Here is a 20,278-nt window from a genome sequence, read left to right on the forward strand (position 1 = left end):
TCTCCTGCCTCAGCCTCCTGAGTAGCTGGGATTACAGGCATATACCACCACAGCCAGCTAATTTTTGTGTTTTACTAGAGATGGGGTTTCACCATGTTGGCCAGGATGGTCTCAATCTCCTGACCTCGTGATCCATCTGCCTTGGCCTCCCAAAGTGCTAGGATTACGGGTGTGAGCCTGGTGTACATTTTTCTTAGCCCTTACGGTGATATTGCACATGTAAATATCGTCCTTCATCTACATTCCCCTCCACCCTCTGCGCTGTTATCTCTGCTTTCCTTAATAGCAGGTTTCCTCAAGACAGTTGTGTATGCTTGTTTCTTTCCTTCCTTCCATTCTGTTTCGCCTAAGCCGCCACACCACGGACACTGTTTGTTGTGGTCAGGTGGCTTTTGTCCAGTGACCATTGTACAAGTTCTTTGACTTGACCGCTTAGCAGTACTGAACCTCCGATGGCTCCTTACATCCTTCCTGAATCCCGCTCTTCTTTGGCTGCCAGCTAAGTCACCTTTGCTGCTTTAGTCCTGAGACTTCTTCTCCAAATCTGCTCCTCTAGGGGGTTTCTTCTGGCTTGTCCTCTCCCTGAGCTCTTTTTTTTTTTTTTTTTTTTTTTTAATGTGGAGTCTTGCTCTGTCACCCAAGCTGGAGTGCAGTGGCACAATCCTGGCTCACTGCAGCTTCCGCCTTTCAAGTTCAAGTGATTCTCCTGCCTCAGCCTCCCAAGTAGCTAGGATTGCAGGTCCATGTAACCATATCAGCCAAAGTTTTATTTTTGTATTTTTAATAGAGACAGGATTTCACCATGTTGGCCAGGCTGGTCTCAAACTCCTGCCCTCATGATCCGCCTATCTCAGTTTCCCAAAGTGCTGGGATTACAGAGCTGAGTTACTGCACCCAGCCTCCCTGGGCTCGACTCCTGCATCCTGCTGCAAGCATTTAGTTTGCTTAGTCCTCCTCAATACCACTCTGAAAGTTCTGGTGAAAGTATACTACTGCCTGCATATTTGGAAGATAGAGCTGGCAGAACTTGCTGACGAATTGGTTGTGGTATGAAACCTGACCATTTTTACCAGTTGTGCTAACAGCTTAGTGCTAGCTGCCATTGCTTCTCATTGGAATATTGCGGTAACCTTCTGACTCTCCTGTTTCTGTGCCTCTGCTGCCTGCGGCTTATTTTCCATAAGTCAGCCAGAGTGATCTTAGTTTAACCAGAATCAGATCCTGTCACTCTTCTTAACCCTCCGTTGGCATTCCACTTCTTTTATTGAAGTACTTTTTTAGTTTGTTTCAAGACAGCCCTGTTACCCAGGCTGAGTGCAGTGGCCTGATCACAGCTCACAGCAGCCTCTCAGCCTCGCTTGGCTCAGGTGATTCTCTTCCCTCAGCCTCGCAAGTAGCTGGTACCACAGGTGTGCAGCACCACACCTGGTCCATTTTTTGATTTTTTTTTTTTTTTTTTTTTTTTTTAGAGGCAGGGTCTCCTTATGTTGTCCAGACTGGTCTCATGGGATCCTCCTTCCCTGGCCTCCCAAAGTGCTGGACAGTGTGAGCTACCATGCCTGGCCCCATTTTAGTTCTAATAAAAGTGCAAGGCCATACCCAGTGTGGTTCTTGCCTGATTCCAGCTTTGCCTTTTCTACTCCTCCTTGCTGTGTTCCAGCCACAGTGGCATCCTGGGTGGGCTGCAGATGGGCCTCACCCTCGGGGACACTGTCCTTGCTCTTTTCCTAGGTCTCCACCTGCCCTGCTCCCTCATTGCAGCCTGTTGTCTGGTCAGATATGACCGTCTTCAGAGACTGTCCCTGACTGTCCCCTCTTCCACTACGACCTGTCTCTTTACCCTCTAACTTTGTTTTGTTCGTCATAACACTTAGCACCACACGAATTTGTATATTTGTCTGTTCGCTTGTTTGCCTGTACCCTGCCAGCAGGTAAGCGCTACAGAAGTGCCTGGGGGCAGACACTCTTCCCTGCCTTCAATGCCATATTCCCCGTGCCAAGCAAGGGCCTGGCTCACTGTCAGCCTTAATACATTTTTTGAACTAATCTATAGATACAAGTGTCAGGAGCTGTGATTGAAGATGTCTTGATGCTGTAAGATCCCTTAGGAAAAAGATACCTCACTCAGAGCTGCCCAGATAGGAAAGGCTTCCCAGCCAAGTGATACCTAAACTGAGACCTGAAATGTTTCTTTCAATTCCCACAACCTTTCTTTAAGCTGTCCTCTTGTCCCTGGACCATATCTGGAGGCACCTCCTGGAGTTGTCTCCCATTTGGCCCCCCTGCCCTGTCTCACCTGTATGCAGTCAGTCTTCCGGATGGATAAGCAAAAGATGTAGCACTGTTCTTAAAAGCAGAGCACGTGTCTCTCACCCACCCCCTTCTGGGTCCAAGGTTAAGGGTAGACTCCTGAGGTCCTTCTCTGGCTTAGCTGCCTCAGCCCAGCTGGCCTTGGAGTCTGACTCCTGGAAGACATCTTTCCTTATCATGCAAATGCTCCCAGCCCAGGCCTTCGCTAAAATGTCCCTCCTTCCCTTCTCTGACAGACTCTTAGTTATTCTTCAAGACTGAGTTTAAAATACAGCCCCCATAGACACCACCAGGCATTCAGTTTGCTTAGTCCTCAGTACCACTCTGAAACTTCTGTTTTTTTCTACCTCTTTTATAACAATGATCTGAATAACTCATAACAATAATTTATAAATGCTTGCTCTGTGTCAAGAGAGCTCTGAGACCTTTAATTTTCTTTAATCCTTACAGTAACCCTGTTGGGCACAATTATTACTGCCCCATTACTGATGAAGGTATGGAGACTTAGCGAAGTGAAATGTCTTACCCTGCCACACAGCTAGTAAGTGGAGCGGCAAGACTCGAGCCTGTGCTCTTAGCCGCTGTGCTAGCCTGTTAGAGTAGTTCCTGCCTGCTTTTTTCATGTGGACTTGATTTGTCTCTCTTGCCTAATGGAGCTCCACGAGGGCAGGATGTCCTCTTATTCATCTTCGTGTCCCGTGTCTGGCAAGGTGCCTGGTGCATAAGGGCTTAGTGGAACGATGGGAGCCCGAGTGAGGCAGTGATGGGTGTCACAGGGGAGAACAGCCCTTTTGCTCCTGTCTCTTCCCTTTATTACAGATTGTAAATGAGGCATGGGGTGGAGGGAAAGTCTCACAAGGGCATTTTGTCCCTTAGCACCAGGAAGGAAGGAGAAAGGCTGTGTTGTGTGGAAGTGCCTTCTATCTTACAGGGTGTGAGAGAAACTCTGGGCAGGAGCAGCAGTGTAAAGACCATGCAGGGATGCCCACGTGGACAGGGAACTGTCCAGTGGTTCGCACCTGTAGCTCAGTGTCTGTCTCTTCCCAGCGTTCTCCTGCACCCTGTTTGCGTCCGAGTCCCCACCGCGGGTCTGGTGATGGGATTTCCGTAGGCACTGACGGGGAGGAGGAGCCTGCTTTCTCTGTAAAGATGGGAAGCCGTTTCCGCTAGCTGCCTGGGTGTATTTGCATATGAAAGTGTTCCCCCTGGTGGTGATAGTCAGCAGTGCTACTAGCCCAGGCTAGTTGCCTTCCCGTTTGCTGGCCTGGTTATCCAGCCATGTGTGGCATGATTTCTGTGCAGAAGTAAGTTCTAAGTTTCAAGCAGTAGATATGCAGTCTGTTGGACCACAGCATTTTCATTTTAAAGGCTTTAACAAGTTTAAGAGTATTCATAATATCGAGCCATTATTACCTCAGTTCATCCCTTCTCCGAAAAATACAATCCCTCTTCGTGAGGCATCCATATTGGTTTGTGGTTAGTGCCGTTTTTTTTTTTTTTTTTTTTTTTTTTTTTTTTGTTTGTTTTTTTGGAGACAGAGTCTCGCTCTGTTGCCCAGACTGGAGTGCAGTGGCACAGTCTCGGCTCATTGTAACCTCTGCCTCTCAGGTTCAAGTGATTCTCCTGCCTCAGCCTCCCTAGTAGCTGGGACTACAGGCACATGCCACCATGCCTGGCTAATTTTTTGTATTTTTAGTAGAGACAGGGTTTCACCATGTTAGCCAGAATGGTCTCCATCTCTTGACCTCGTGATCTGCCTGTCTTGGCCTCCCGAAGTGCTGGGATTACAGGCTGAGCCACCATGCCCGGCTAATGCCTTTTTTTTTCCTTCAAATTAACACCTTGTAATTAGTAAAAGAAGAAAAAGCAACAAATGATTGATTGTGGTGAATGATTCTGTCTTAGAAATTTAGCTGTAGTTTTTGGAATATTGGTATTTATTGGCAAGTGTGAATAAAACTACATTAATGTCATGAGTTGCATATATTATACCTAAATAAGGAGCAGCTGATTCTTTTTAAAATGGAATAATTATGTTTAAAGTGCTATTTTCCAAAGTTTGTTTTCAATCTCTGTATATCCAATAGATTATGGCAGCCGATTTCCATGAGCTGTTCCTGTGTCATTACTTAACGATTCATTTTGTGGGGAACTAATATATTTCATTGCGAGCATTTGTTTCCCATGTAAAGTAAATGAAGCTTTTAATATCAGCTTTCAAATTTTTGCTGGGTAATAAAACTGAAAACTTTAATTGTTATGACCATGTTTTTTTTTTTGTTTTTTTTTTTTTTGAGACGGAGTTTCGCTCTTGTTACCCAGGCTGGAGTGCAGTGGCACGATCTCGGCTCACCGCAACCTCCGCCTCCTGGGTTCAGGCAACTCTCCTGCCTCAGCCTCCTGAGTAGCTGGGATTACAGGCACACGCCACCATGCCCAGCTAATTTTTTGTATTTTTAGTAGAGACAGGGTTTCACCATGTTGACCAGGATGGTCTCGATCTCTTGACCTTGTGATCCACCCGCCTCGGCTTCCCAAAGTGCTGGGATTACAGGCTTGAGCTACCACACCCGGCCCAGTGACCATGTTTTAAAGGCTCTCAATATAGGATGTTGAGTCATGTTCCAGTATTATGATTCTGAAGTATTGGTAGACTGTTCTCATGGCACAGGCAGGTAAATTAAAGCACTATAGGCATTTAACAAAACTGCAGCCAGCCTGGAACTGGACAGTGGCTTCTGGACATCTGGTTTAGGCTAGGGTGACTGGTGGCCTAGGAGATAGACTCTACTCACACAGAAAGGAGAACTGTAGTCCCAGTGTGTTCCCTTTACCTTTGGCCTGATCTGTAGTTTATTGGTGTTTGGGATGGCCTCATGTGGCTCATCTAACCTTGACCCAGATAACTATATTTCAGTGTTTATACAATGGCACGATCCAACAGCCTTCCCCTCTACCCCATGACAGGGTGCTTTAGATAACAGAATTATCATTATCCAAACCTTAAAAATGTTAGATAACAATCTCACTTTAAAAAATTATAAAGTGAGGATAATGAGACTTTTACTTAATATTCCTTTAGGGTTGAATTGGAAATTAAATGACATAATAATGTCAAGCTGTTAGGTCAGAAGTCTGCTTCTAACCCACTCTCTCTCACTCCAGGCCCCGAACTGGTCATGCTGTAATCACTTCCCTGATTTGTATAAGGAAAAGACCAGGAGAGTGGGGGAGTCTTGAGAGGCTCCTTGGTGTAGGGGGCTCCCTCGCCCTTTTCTGCAAGGAAAAGGGAGGATGGTATCCTTGAACCTGCAAAGCCAAGTGATAGAGGGCTCAAGAGATTTTCTTCAGAGGGGAAACTTGTATTCCAGGGCACAGCAGACCACTTGCTGAGCGCAGTGAGATGGCTGGTGAGTGCTGCCTGCAGCTCAGGGCTGTTGGTGAACATAGCAGCTTGTGTCTACCTTGGTTCTGGAGACTTTTGTAATCCGGAGACTGACTGGAGTAGGCCCTGCCTGGAAAGCTGGCCTTAGCCCTCAGCTTCTAGAGTAGCCAAGATTACAGGCATGTGCCACCATACCTGGCTAATTTTTGTTTTCTTTTTTTAAAGATGGGGTCTTGTGATATTGCCCAGGCATGTCTCAAACCCCTGGCCTCAAGTGATTCTCCCATCTCAGCCTCCTAAGTAGCTGGGATTACAGGAAGGAATCTGTTCCTTTAACTATCTATCCAGTGCATAAACTATCAATGCATTTTTTTGTTTGTCAAAATCTGACTCGCCTTCATCATATAAGAAAGGGAACTTACAAAGCAAGATTCAGATGAGGCTTAGAAGTACAAGCTTAGGTGTAAATGCTTAGTAATAAGCATCACTTTAGTCCTCACTTGCTCGTCATTCAGTTGCTCCACAAAGGCACTAGGGATACCACATCTTGCCTCCAGGGAGCTTATAGATTAGTTGGGTATGGGGAACAGGTTGAACACATGATTGTTAGAGATTGTTAGAGACATATACTCAGGAATCTGACAGACATGCTGGTTCTACTACTTGTTTGCCATGTGACCAGGAGCAACTGATTTAACCTACATATCACTTTCATTATCCGTAAAATCAGGATAATAACTGGACCTTCCTCATGGGGTTGCTGTTCACATTCCATGAGATAATCACGTACAGTCCTTAGCACAGTTTCGATAAATAATACTGACTTTTACTTGGGCTGGCAGCCATTTTTCTTTTCTTTTTTTTTTTGAGAAACACGGTCCTAGCATCCTAGCTTCCCAGGTGGAGTATAGTGGCAATTCACAGATAGGATCATGGTGCGCTACAGCTATCAACGCCTGGATTCAAGGGATCCTCCTGCCTCAGCTTCCCAAGTCGCTGGGACTACACAGGCATGCACCACCATGCCTGGCTCAGCCTTTTTTATTTTTATTTTGTCTTCTTTGGTGCACATGTTCTAGTGATGTATTGTTATTTAGCAGCACCCCTCAACACAGTAACTGCCCAGAAAGTTTGGAAACCACAAGCGACAGTTACATGGTTTTCTCTTGTATGCCAAGGACAGCTGATCTCAGAGTAAACTGCATTTGTAAGAACAGTGCCAAGAAGAAAGAGAAGGTCAGCCCCTTAGTGCTTGAGGCTGCCTGGGTCAAGCACTTTGGCAGGTGCATTCTTTTGTAGTTTGTTTTGTTAGCAGAGCCGGCTACTGCAGTGGGCCGTGTTCGCCTCCACACTGGGCGCTGCCGGCCAGAGCGCCAAGATCGCTATCAGTGCGGGAGTGCCGCCCACGTGATGAAGCTCTGCGTCCTTGGGTTTCGTGTTTTCCTTTTGCCCTAGGCTGGGCAACTATGGACATGTTGGAGTTTGTTGACAGAGAATTCTGTCAGCAATCCTTGTGAATTTATAGTACTTTAAAAGTTTAAATTCATTCCATCTGGACAGTGAGTCTCTGCTAGACTGAACACAACATTTAAAGGACCCAGTTTGCCTAAACCTATCCCAGACAATGAAGAATAACCAAAGACAAAGTAAATTTCAAGGCTGCAAAACACAGCATCTTCAAATTCTGGGCACTAATTTTTTTTTTTTTTTTTTTTGAGATGGTGCCCAGGCTGGAGTGCAGTGGCTTGATCTCAGCTCATTGCAACCTGTGCCCTCAGGGTTCAAGCTATTTTCCTGCCTCAGTCTCCCGAGTAGCTGGGACTACAGGTGCCTGCCACCACGACTGGCTAATTTGTGGGTACCAATTTTAAGGACTATATTAATGTGCAGTTAAGGAGTGTTTTTTTTTTTAAAGCCCAGGCACACCACGCAGACTCGTCTCACGAAAATAAATACTGGAAGAATGACACATCTTTTGGAAAAGAGACATTTCTTTTTCATCAACAGCCTGAATACTTTCCAGTAGCAAAAAAAATGAAATTATTTACAAAAGTCAGCTAGTAAAAGCAGTTGTAATAACCTGATGTTAAAACTAGTATGTACTAGATTTCTTTTTAGCTCGAGTCTTATAAAAATATGCTAATATTCAGGGTTTTTGAATATAAGATACTAGTTATCAGAGGGCTAAGAATAATGTGAATTTATGAGACATGAGGCTTGATATGGTAAGTCGGCTGAAATAGATTGAATGTTCACTTTGTCTTGCTGGATTTTCTAGTAACTAGTCCTTAGAACATTGTAACCAAAGGTCATGAAATATTTTTGTAATCAGTAATTGTGTTTTACATAAGCACATGAGCCAGGAACAGATGGTAAAAGGTTTAAGAAAAAGTGCTTTGACAAAACTACATGTCATCAGCAAAGCCAAGAATCCAATGTGTTGAGGTTCCTAGATCTTATTTGCAGTAAAACTGACCACACAGAAGAAAAAAAAAATCTTGCCTTTATTTAAAAACAGTGGTTACAAATGGGCTTTTCTATTGTTCCTTTTTTTAAACCTTATTGTTTATTTAAAGATAGAACTTGTGCAAATAGTTTAAAATCTTAAATTATCACATAAGTGTTCGTCAGCACTCCCTAATACTTTTAGGTGCTTTTTTGTTTTATTTTGTTTTGAGACTGGAATCTCACTCTTGTCCAGGCTGGAGTGCAATGGTGCAGTCTCAGCTCACCGCAACCTCTGCCTCCCAGGTTCAATTTACTTAACTCTCCAGCCTCAGCCTCCTGAATAGCTGGGATTACATGCACCCACCACCACGCCCGGCTAATTTTTATATTTTTAGTAGAGATGAGGTTTCACCATGTTGGCCAGGCTGGTCTCGAACTCCTAACCTCAGGTGATCTACCTGCCTTGGCCTCCCAAAGTGCTGGGATTACAGGTGTGAGCCACTGTGCCTGGCCCTAGGTGCTTTTTACAAAGTATACTTAAAACAAGTCAGAAATTTCTTGCAAAGAAAGGTAAATGAGCTCACCATCCACTCACTGAACCATATCTTGTACTTTGCTTTCCCTTGTTCCTTAGAGGAAATGTAGATTTAAAAAATATAAATGTTTGAAATTTTTTATATTGGAGTTTTTTCAAAAGATGGGGTCTCACTATGTTGTCTATACTGGTCTTAAACTTCTGGGCCCAAGATGCTCCCAAGAGGCTGGGACGACAGGAGCATGCTTACAAACCTGTAAATGTAGATTCTTGTTGCTACAATTATAAATTCATCTCTTTATTATGTTTGTAGTGTGTGGTTAACAGACTTTGAATTAAAGGCTTACTGCTTGAGGCTTCTGGGTTGACAGTGGATGGTCACCCCTGGGGGGGAGGGTTAGTGGAGAGACCCAGGGCTCCCCCAGCACACAGGAGAGACATATTTGCACTGAGTCCTTCTCCCTCAACAAAGGTGTGGGTGATGCAGCCTTGTCGCTTTCCCCCTTGCCTGTGGCTAATCCAAAGGTTTACTTGGGTGGGCCTGGGAAAGATACTCTGATCCCTTTGAGGGTCCGGGCGATGATGCTCTGTGGGGAGCCTGAAATTACAGGGCAGGTTGAGGGGTTGGGGCAGCAGGAAAGGGCTGAGGCTCCATGGGCCGACAGAGAACCTTCCTTTTCTCTGACTTCATGCCTCGGTTAGTTTGTCTTTTTTATTTTTTTGCCTTAGAATATTTATTATTTTATGTTCCTATATCTTGTTCTGGTGGAGTTTGAGAGAGAGTGTGTATGTGCTCTTCTCAGAGACATCCTATTTTATAGGCCAACTCAGACTGTCACAGTGAACCCAATCAGGAGGAGGTCGTCTTCAAGGATGTCTCTGGTAAGAAAAAAGGAAAATATGATTGCTTTTATATTTTAGTGATGTTTTCCTTAACAAAATATGCTTTCGATAGTGTTAATTTTGAGTTTGAACCATACAAGTGTACTGATATTTCATCATTTTTAGCCAAAGAAATGGTGATTTTTTTAAAATCATAGGTCCAACCTAATATTTATATTATACATATTTGAATATTAGGTCTGACCTTAATATTAAGAACTTGGACTACTGGCCAAGAGTAATCATAAGTTGGTATATATTTAAGATATTAGATGACTTTAATTATATTGACTGTAATACATATAAGCTGCTTATGTTCAGATATGTACAGAAGGAAATGTGTGTCTGTTCCTTCTTGCTCTTAGCTTTTTGGATGCAGATTTTCTTGTGCTACTTAATGTCCTTGGTATCAATCATAGGGCTTGGCATTGCCATTTAAATATAAAATGCTAGATACGGTAAGAACTAATGTGTCTTCGTGTTTATTTTCCACATATATTTAATTCTTGTAGAAGTTTTTTTTTTTAACAGAAAGAATCCAGTGGATAATAATTTTACCTGTGTTGTGTAAGCGATGTGTTTTAACCCTGTGTCCAACTCTCCATTTCTTAGCCTAAACCCCAGCCCTACGTGATGCCTCCCCCTCCACAGCTACACTATAATGGACATTACACAGAACCATATGCTTCTTCCCAAGGTAAAGTGCACTGGTTTCTGCCATACCTTATATAGTTATTACTATGGATAAATCTGTGAATGCTTGGAGATTGTGAAGTCTGGATAGTTTTTGACTGAAGTTGCACCCCAAATTGCTAACATGATAATAGCTATCCTGGATTCATAAAAGAAGCTAATATAATCAGGTTTTTTTCTTGGAGCCAGAGTCTCACTCTGTCACTCAGGCTAGAGTGCAGTGGCGTGTCTGAGCTCACTGCAACATCCACCTCCCAGATTCAAGGGATTCTTGTGCCTCACCCTCCCAAGTAGCTGGTACTATAGATGCGCCACTATGTCTGGCTAATTTTTATATTTTTAATAGAGACAGGGTTTCACCGTGTTGGCCAGACTCGAGCTCCTGAGCTCAGGTGAGCTGTGACCCCTAGGCCTCCCAAAGTGCTGGGATTATAGGTGTGAGCCACCACGTGTGTTCAGGTTCTTCAGTATATGTAAAAAACTGCAGTAGCATATTTTGATGCTCCACTGATCTCAAATTTGTACAATGGGGAACTATCAAGCTGGTTCCTGTGTCCTTTTACCACCACCCTAGTAGCCTTTAAGTGCTTCCTTGCTATCTAGCAAAGAATTCCCAGGGTTACTCTTCTTCCCCTGCCAAAGGCTTTCCTATTGTAAAAGTTAAACACATGACTACTGCAGTTTTCACTGAGAAGCATAGGAATTTTATTTATAACAAATCCCAAAGCTGAAGTTTAAGCAGTCAATTAACATTTACTCTATACCCTGTCTTTATGGGGCTATACCAAATGCTAAGGAGGTTTATGCAGATGAGTACTTTCACATCTTAAGAAGCTTATCTTCAGCCTGGACAACAGGGCCAGACCCTGCCTCTACCAAAAAAAAAAAAAAAAAAAAAAAAAGGATGTGGTGATATGTGCGTGTGGTCCCAGCTACTTAGGAGGCTGAGGTGGGTGGATTGCCTGAGCCCAAGGTAGGGGTGGAGGTTGCAGTGAGCCAAGAAGGTGCTACTGCGCTCCATCCTGGATGACAGAGGGAGACTATCTCAAAAAAAAAAAAAAAAAAAAATCTGATAGTTGAAGATAAGACAAGTGCACAAATAACTTTTTCTCCCTCAGTACATTTTTTTGTGGAGAATGAGGTCTTGCTATTATATTGCTCAGGCTGGTCTCAATCTCCTGGGCTCAAGCTGCCTTTCTAAGTGCTGGGATTATAGGCTTCAGCCACCATTCCTGGCAAAAATAACTTGAATATGATAGCTTTTCTGAGACAGCATGTGCAATGACCAACTTTACTTCCCAAGTTATTTTACTCCTCTGTAGCTATCTGACACTCCAGCCACCCCAGCTTGCCCGGGGGTGCTCCCTGGCTTTGCCAGTGCTACTCTGCCCTCCCCACCCCGAGTGCCCTTACCCAATGCACTTTTCCATTCACATGCTGCCATCCAGACCGGATAGGCAGGGTTATGCTGTGCTGACAAAACATTCCATTCCAAACTCTCAGGGAGGTGCTAGTAAGGGTCACCTGTCCATGGCACACTGCACTAGCAGGAGGACTCCGCCCCATGGGTCTGCTTTAGGGGCCTGAGCTGGAGAGCCTCTTCTCTCTGGAATGCTGTTGGTCGGGGTTGCAGTGGAAGAGAGCCTGGAAGCTGGCCTTGAACCCTCTGTGCACTTTCCTTTGACCATTACTAGTCACATTGCTCTGTCTGATATCAAGGGGTGAGGAGACATGATCCTGCATGCTCTGAGAGGTCGAGAGACCTCACTTCTGATGGAAGCTGCACATGCCTACCCCACCCACTTGCCCCTCAAGTCCCCTTGACTGCCGTATCTTCTGTGAGGTGGTTCTTGGTTCTGTCTTTCTTGTCCCCATCAACCCAACCCAGGCTGGAAATGACCATTCCTTCCTCTAGACTCCTGTAACCCTTTATCTTTTCTCCCTTCCTTGAATTACACTGATTTCATGTATACCTTTCCCCTTTTCCTGCCTGTATTCCAACCACCTTTTCTCCCTTCTGTTCTTAGTATTGCCTTTTCCACATACCAGTCTTATAACGAACGACTGGCTGGTCTGTGGGGTGCAGAAGCAAGGAGACTAGGTGGATATGGAGCTAGTTCAGACAAGCTGGGGTTGGGGCCCGCGCTGTGACAGCAGTGAGAAAAGGGGGATTACAGAGGTGGAGCCATGACGGAGCTTTATGTAGACCAGGTAAGCACAGTGACAAGGAAGTGCTGTGTGTCAGCAGAAGAAGAAATACCATGGATGTTTGAGTGCTGTTTCCTCACAGCCGCATGTGCCACCAGAATAAAGTGTACCCCCTGGATTGTGGTGTATCATCTAAGTATCACCATGATCACTTAAACCATCATGGAGCTTGTGAAGCACAAAAAGAATGCCTTTCGGAGGAAATTGTTATTTGAAGGACTTGGCTCTGAGTTTCCAGTGTTAGAAAGCACTCTCAGTAACAGATGGCAAGTGAACTACAAATTGGAAGAAACATGGCCCCTGTCATCCTTGGGCAGGGACACATGCAGAGCTACTGTAAGATGAGGTTAAACCGATTGTGTTGGCCATAGCTCTGGATCTTCCTGAAACATGGGGGCCAGGGCAGGGGGCAGCTGCAGCTGTTTTAGTGTGGTGGCTCCTCTTGGCTTCTGGACACTTTATGGGCTGTGTGGCTGCTGGTGACACAGTGCTGCTGTGCTGGACCGGAGACGCTCAGATCCTGCTGTACCATTATTACCCTTTACAGTTGAAGCTCTCCTGTTCATTTGGGAAGAACAAACAATCCCAAAATCCCAGTTAAGGAAATGCTTAAAGAAAGCCGGTGCTTGAACTGACTCAGCAGCAGCTAAGGCCACATCCTTGCCCAGGGAAGGAAGGCAAGGTCCCCGGTATCTCTGCCTCCCACTTCCCTAGAGTTCCAAAAAGTCTGCTAGTCTGGGGGGGCGGGTGTGTGTGTGTGTGTGTGTGTGTGTGTGTGTGTGTGTAAAACACAGGGTCTCACTTTGTCACCCAGTGAATGCCACCCTTTAAGCAGGCAGAACCATCCCCATCCTTTAGAGGAGGAAGCCGAAGCTGCCAGGGTCACTCAGTGCGTGTGGCCAAAGCTAGGTCATTTTAGCATGGATTTTTACAGTCTGTGTTAAAAGTGTCATCAGAAGTTAAGTAATTAGTCCAATTTTTAAAAATCTCATTTGGAACTCATTTTTTCTAGATAACCTCTTTGTGCCCAACCAGAACGGATACTACTGTCACTCTCAGACAAGCTTGGATAGAGCCCAGATTGACCTCAACGGTCGGATCCGTAATGGCAGTGTGTACAGTGCGCACAGCACCAACTCCTTAAACAATCCTCAGCCCTACTTGCAGGCCTCGCCAATGTCGTCCAACCCCAGCATCACCGGGAGTGACGTCATGAGGCCCGACTACGTCCCGTCCCATCGGCACAGCGCCCTGATACCCCCGTCCTACCGCCCCACCCCAGATTATGAGACTGTGATGAAGCAGCTCAACCGGGGCCTGGTGCACGCGGAACGGCAGAGCCACTCGCTGCGAAACCTCAACATCGGCAGCTCGTACGCCTACAGCCGGCCCGCGGCGCTGGTCTACAGCCAGCCCGAGATCCGCGAGCACGCGCAGCTCCCCTCGCCGCCGGCCGCGCACTGCCCGTTCAGCCTGAGCTACAGCTTCCACAGCCCGTCTCCCTACCCCTACCCCGCCGAGCGGCGGCCCGTGGTGGGCGCGGTCAGCGTGCCCGAGCTGACCAACGCACAGCTGCAGGCGCAGGACTACCCGGCCCCCAACATCATGCGGACGCAGGTGTACCGGCCGCCCCCGCCCTATCCGCCGCCCCGGCCCGCCAACAGCACGCCCGACCTGTCCCGCCACCTGTACATCAGCAGCAGCAACCCCGACCTCATCACGCGGCGCGTGCACCACTCGGTGCAGACGTTCCAGGAGGACAGCCTGCCCGTGGCGCACTCGCTGCAGGAGGTCAGCGAGCCCCTCACCGCCGCGCGCCACGCGCAGTTGCACAAGCGGAACAGCATCGAGGTGGCCGGGCTCAGCCACGGCCTGGAGGGCCTGCGGCTCAAGGAGCGGACCCTGTCCGCGTCGGCGGCGGAGGTGGCGCCGCGAGCCCTCTCGGCGGGCTCCCAGCCCAGCGTTTTTGCCGAGCGGACAAAGCGGGAAGGGCCAGAGGAGCCGGAGAGCTTGAGATACGGCCATGAGAAGTCCCTGTCGGACGCCACCATGCTGATCCACAGCAGTGAGGAGGAGGAGGACGAGGACTTCGAGGAGGAGAGCGGGGCCCGGGCGCCGCCTGCACGTGCGGGCGAGCCCCGGCCGGGCCTGGCCCAAGACCCACCCGGCGGCCCCCGCTCCCTGCTCGCCGGGCCCCTGCACATCCTCGAGCCCAAGGTCCACGTCCCGGACGCGGAGAAGAGGACAGCGGACAGCAGCCCTGTCCGCATGACAGCAGAGGCTCAGCGGCCCCAGAGAGACGGGCTGCTGACGCCCTCCATGTCAGAGTCAGACCTCACCACGTCGGGCCGCTACCGTGCCCGGAGGGACTCTTTGAAGAAGAGGCCAGTGTCGGACCTCCTCTCTGGGAAAAAGAACATCGTGGAAGGGCTCCCGCCCCTGGGGGTAAGTCACTTGGAGAGCAGTGCCAAGCAGGGAACTGCGCCTTCGAGGGTCGCTCCACGCCTCTGCACCCTGGCGGTGCTTTCACTCATCACTTCCCATGCTTATTGGCTCCTCTTGTTCCTTTAACTTTCTTCATTCCCCAGGTCACTCTGTCTTTTTGAATACATGCGAATTTGTATGTGAAATCATGGGGATCCACTTGAATTTTAGTAGTTTTAATGGAGATAATGAATTACTATAGATGAAGTGAAAAGGCAAATTCCCAGGGCTTTGTGGAAAGGAATGCAAAAGATGAATGAAATGTTTCAGTAATGCAGTATTAAGGAAAAGACAGTTAAGATTTCATAACTTTAACCAGGATTGCTTTAGTCGCCCATTAAAAATACTGTGGGTGATGCGGCACCCTAGGGGTGTATTTGTTCAGTTTGCTCAAGAGATTATCTGAGAGGAGTATACAGTAATGTGTTCTCAGTCCTAATATAATTCTCCAGGTTAGAGTGTGTGTGGATTCAGCTTACATATCTTGGCCGTGATTCTTGAGAGTGATTCTGAAGTTGGGAAGGTGGCACTCTGTCAAGGCAAATCCTGAGACGTCCTGATTTCTTAAATTTAAAAGAAAGATGAATTCAGCTGAGAATCAGCAAAGTCCCTTGTGGAAGATGCAGTTCTTTAATATTCAGTGTAATAAATAAATAGGATTTAAGCACTTTTTACCTACTTGAAGCGAAATATAAAAAAGCATAATAGCATCATCTCTAGCTGCCATTCTTGGAGCATTTACCATGGGCCATACACCTCCTCTACTTTCCTGGCCTATTTACAGTAAGCCTGTTTTTTTTGTTTGTTTGTTTTTGTTTTTTTTGAGACAGTGTTTTGCTCTTGTTACCCAGGTTGGAGTGCAGCGGCACGGGCTCGGCTCACCGCAACCTCCGCCCCCTGGGTTCAGGCAATTCTCCTGCCTCAGCCTCCTGAGTAGCTGGGATTACAGGCACGCGCCACCATGCCCAGCTAATTTTTTGTATTTTTAGTAGAGATGGGGTTTCACCATGTTGACCAGGATGGTCTCGATCTCTGGACCTCATGACCCGCCCACCTCTGCCTTCCAAAGTGCTGGGATTACAGGCGTGAGCCACCGCGCCCGGCCAAGCCTGTTATTGCCTGTTTTACAGATGAAGAAACAGACTTAGATATTAACTAACTTTTCCAAGGTCACACGACTAGTCACACGACTACTGAACTGGAATTTTAAACCCATACTTTTCTCTGCAGCCTGTTCTGTTACATCTATACTGTAGATGTATGTTCTGCATTGAGGTATACTGTGTATATTTTATTAAGTCATAATTGCTTGTTGAATTATGACTAGCCGTGCTAGTCTGTCTTTCACTGAAACTTTTAAACTCAGTCCTCAACTTGTGACTAAGCATTTGTGGGTTTGTCTTGAAGTGTGTCCACACTAAGTTATTTTGTTGTAGTGCGCAGGCATCCAGCTCTTCCTGGCCCCATCTCCACTCCTCGTGTCCTGCACTTGAGCCAGGCTAACTTGATTAGGGCATCCATCCTTTCTCCCATTGGCTTCCAGTGTCCTGGCAACCAGGGTTCTCCTTGCCTCATCGCTGCTAGACTGCAAACTCAGACAAGAGGGCTCATCTCAATGTGGTTCTGGCCTAGTGTGCAAGATCCTTTAAAATGCTGCAACACCTTGCTAAGCAGGAAAAAACTCACACTATTATAGTGCTTATGAGAGTAATATAAATCGAGAAAAACTACTTAACAAAGAGTGCCATAGATTTAAATTTGCTTTCTTTTAATCAGTTTTGGGTCTGAATTTTAAGTTGGTTTTTACATTTTTCACAAGCGTACTACATAACTCACTTACCTGAACAGTGAAGGCCATTGCCTTCAGTGGACACAGGTGTAAGAGTGCAGGGAGGAGCCGGGCGCGGTGGCTCAAGCCTGTAATCCCAGCACTTTGGGAGGCCGAGGCGGGTGGATCACGAGGTCGAGAGATCGAGACCATTCTGGTCAACATGGTGAAACGCCGTCTCTACTAAAAATACAAAAAATTAGCTGGGCATGGTGGCACGTGCCTGTAATCCCAGCTACTCAGGAGGCTGAGGCAGGAGAATTGCCTGAACCCAGGAGGCGGAGGTTGCGGTGAGCCGAGATCGCGCCATTGCACTCCAGCCTGGGTAACAAGCGCGAAACTCCGTCTCAAAAAAAAAAAAAAAAAAAAAAAAAAAAAGAGTGCAGGGAGGAGTGATTCAGGGATAAGGTGTGGGTAGATTTTCCAGAGTAACTCACTGAGTCCCTGAGCCAGCTGGACAAGGTCCTTTTATAGTTAACACTCTTCCCATTGCATTAAGAGTGGTCCGTTTTTATATGTGACTCAAGTACTTTCCACAAGTCATATTCAAGTACAGCTCAGTACTCAGGCCTATTTTATCCCTTTATGTTTTGAATGGGGCCCGGTAGGATCAGTTAAATCTGAGGACTTTGATCAATTTGATTTTCTTAAAAGAACTTTTCTCTCCCATTGACTTTTAAGACCACAATATTAGTAAAATTATGTGACTGGATTATGTTTTTGGTCCTTTTTTTCTTTTCTTTTTTTTTTTTTTGAGCGGAGTTTCGCTCTTGTTACCCAGGCTGGAGTGCAATGGCGCGATCTCGGCTCACCGCAACCTCTGCCTCCTGGGTTCAGGCAATTCTCCTGCCTCAGCCTCCTGAGTAGCTGGGATTACAGGCGTGCGCCACCATGCCCGGCTAATTTTTTGTATTTTTAGTAGAGACGGGGTTTCACCTTGTTGACCAGGATGGTCTCGATCTCTTGACCTCGTGATCCACCCGCCTCGACCTCCCAAAGTGCTGGGATTACAGGCGTGAGCCACCGCGCCCGGCCTGGTCCTTTTTTTCTTAAAAGGATTTTACTGAAAGAAAGGGTACGCAGCTGCAGTCATGGGGAAAGAGCAAAAGGTCCTACGAGTTAAGAACCTTGGGCCTGAGTCTAGAGCCTGCCATTTGTGAGTTCTCTGTGACGTGGTCAGGACTCTTCATGCGTCAGAACCTCAGCTTCCACATCAGATAACCTCAGATCACGGCCGGCCATCCCTGCTCTGCCTGCTTCGTGGCATTATGTCCCACATGCAGTTAGACTTGAAAAAATGCCTCCTGTATTATGATTCAGCAGAACTGATTTTAATGAAAGATTTGCTTTTGTTTTGACACTGATTACCTTATAAAAGAGACAGCCATGTGACCTCAGACAATCTGTGACTCAGTTTTTACATTTGTAAATGAGAGGACCCAGAGAGTTGTTGGGGGAATAAAATGAGGTTCTGGCACATTGAAAGTGCTTAGTCAGTCTTAACATATTACTGTGAGGTTGCACCATACATTTAACTTAATGGCTTTCAAGAGTGGAAGAGGCCGGTCCCCTGTTGTACCCTCTGACCTTTCATAGTAACATGGGGTTGCCATTATCGTCATTGCAGCAAACAAATTTCCTAATGTGAATTAAGGTTGTGGAGGTTTAGCATTAAAAAGAGTGAAATAAACTGCAGACAAGAGGAACGATTCTGGAATTCTCCACCCATCTCCACCTCCAGTGACCTGATTGCTATCTTAAAGGCAGACTGGTTTGGGTGCTCATACATCTACCTGAAGATTTTCTTTCTGTTGTACTCTCTAGTTTCGTGCAGTTGTTCTCACAAAAGAAATTACTGTGCAGGGTGTACATTAAAATCCTGTACTTATAAGGGTTAATTAAGTCATATTCAAGGCAAGTTTTGACTACATACGACATTCTTCCAGTACTGGCTTTTGAACTGACCTCACAGCCAATCAGTTTTATCCAGCATGTCCCAGTGTGGGATATTTCGAGTCATTTTCAGGCAGAGAAGTGCCAGAGCTAGTTCATATTGGCTGGCAAGCACCGACAAATTTTCAGGAATCTTGTGAGCCAATTGATGTGACATTAACAGTTTGAAACTGGCTGTGATGGAAGTATTTACACCATGGATATGGGTAAACAGCAATTAGAACTTCCTTCCAAGAGCCAGTTGTTAAACATTACCAGCACATCACTGTTTTCTGCACATGCTAGAATCATGAAATTTTAGCTAAGCAGGAACTTTTTAGTCTGTATGTCTGTGTCTGTGTGTGTCTCTTTTGGTCTAGATGAGGCTTAGAAAGGAAAAGTGACTTGCCTAAAAGAAGTGGTTCAGTTAGAGGCTGGCTGTGAACCCAGGGCTCTGCCAGTTTCTAGTCTAGACCGCTTTATGTGGGGAGCTCATGAAATATGAATCATAAAATTATGAATTAATCCACTTAGCTTTTTGAGTTAGGTACCATAGTCTCCAATTACAGCAGCTATCTTTTAGCACTTTGCTCGATCTGACCAAGATGCCTTTTCCTTGTGTTCTTGCTCCATTATCATGGGGCTTCACAGCCTGTCACAGACTGAGAGAGCTGGAATAACACTGATTTTGTTTACAGGACAGAATAGAGAAAACCATTTTTTTCTGTATTGGGGCTACTCTCATATTGATGGTTTCCAAGGAAGTGTAGTTATATCCAAGGAAACTTAAATGTGTTTTGTTTTTTTTTTTTTTTTTTTTGAGACAGAGTCTCTCTCTGTTGCCAGGCTGGAGTGCAGTGGGGCAGTCTCAGCTCACTGCAACCCCCGCCTGCTGGGTTCAAGTGATTCTCTTGCCTCAGCCTCCTGAGCAACTAGGATTACAGGGGCATGCTACCACACCCCGCTAATTTTTGTATTTTTAGTAGAGATGGGGTTTCACGACGTTGGCCAGGATGGATTTGATCTCCTGACCTTGTGATCCTCCCATCTTGGCCTCCCAAAGTGCTAGGATTATAGGCACGAGCCACCAGGCCCGGCCAACTTAGCGTTCTTAGGCTTATGATTCTCAGAGAGAGGAAACTGATGCCCTAATAATAACGTTGGGAAATGCCTGTTTTCAGGAGACAGGGTTTTGCTGGTGCTTTCTCTTTTGTCCTGTCCTCTGGGTGTCATGATGGAGATTTTAGCCCTGTTTTGTTTTCCTTTAAAATGTAGTCATTCTGAGAGGTAGCATGACCTAACCGGGGCCATCCAAGTCTACCGTGGAACATAGAGTAGGATATGAGGAGGGAGCTTCAGCACACAAAGGGGGCTGCTGCAGAAAGCATTTAATTTTTTCAGAATGACTTAAAAAATTTATATATTTTAAAAATTGTAAAAGCTGGCCAGGCATGGTGGCACACGCCTGTAATCTCAAGAACTTTGGGACGCCAGTGCAGAAGGATTGCTTAAGTCTAGGGGTTTGAGACCATCCTGGGCAACATAGTGAGGCCCCATCTCTACAAAAAAACAC

At 46.1% G+C, this 20,278-nt stretch overlaps 1 protein-coding gene across 2 annotated transcripts in view; it reads left to right on the forward strand.

Moving 5' to 3' along the window:
* PTPN21 (protein tyrosine phosphatase non-receptor type 21) overlaps positions 1 to 20,278 on the forward strand; it is an 88,838-nt gene that overhangs the window by 59,328 nt on the left and 9,232 nt on the right. For both annotated transcript variants that reach the window (XM_039469244.2, XM_074392860.1), the window contains 3 exons: positions 9,500 to 9,560; positions 10,173 to 10,257; positions 13,474 to 14,906. In XM_039469244.2, the coding sequence (XP_039325178.2) occupies positions 9,500 to 9,560; positions 10,173 to 10,257; positions 13,474 to 14,906 (1,579 nt within the window). The remainder of the gene's footprint in view (positions 1 to 9,499; positions 9,561 to 10,172; positions 10,258 to 13,473; positions 14,907 to 20,278) is intronic.

This window comes from Saimiri boliviensis, chromosome 2 (assembly GCF_048565385.1).
Source record: "Saimiri boliviensis isolate mSaiBol1 chromosome 2, mSaiBol1.pri, whole genome shotgun sequence".
Lineage (NCBI taxonomy): Eukaryota > Metazoa > Chordata > Mammalia > Primates > Cebidae > Saimiri > Saimiri boliviensis.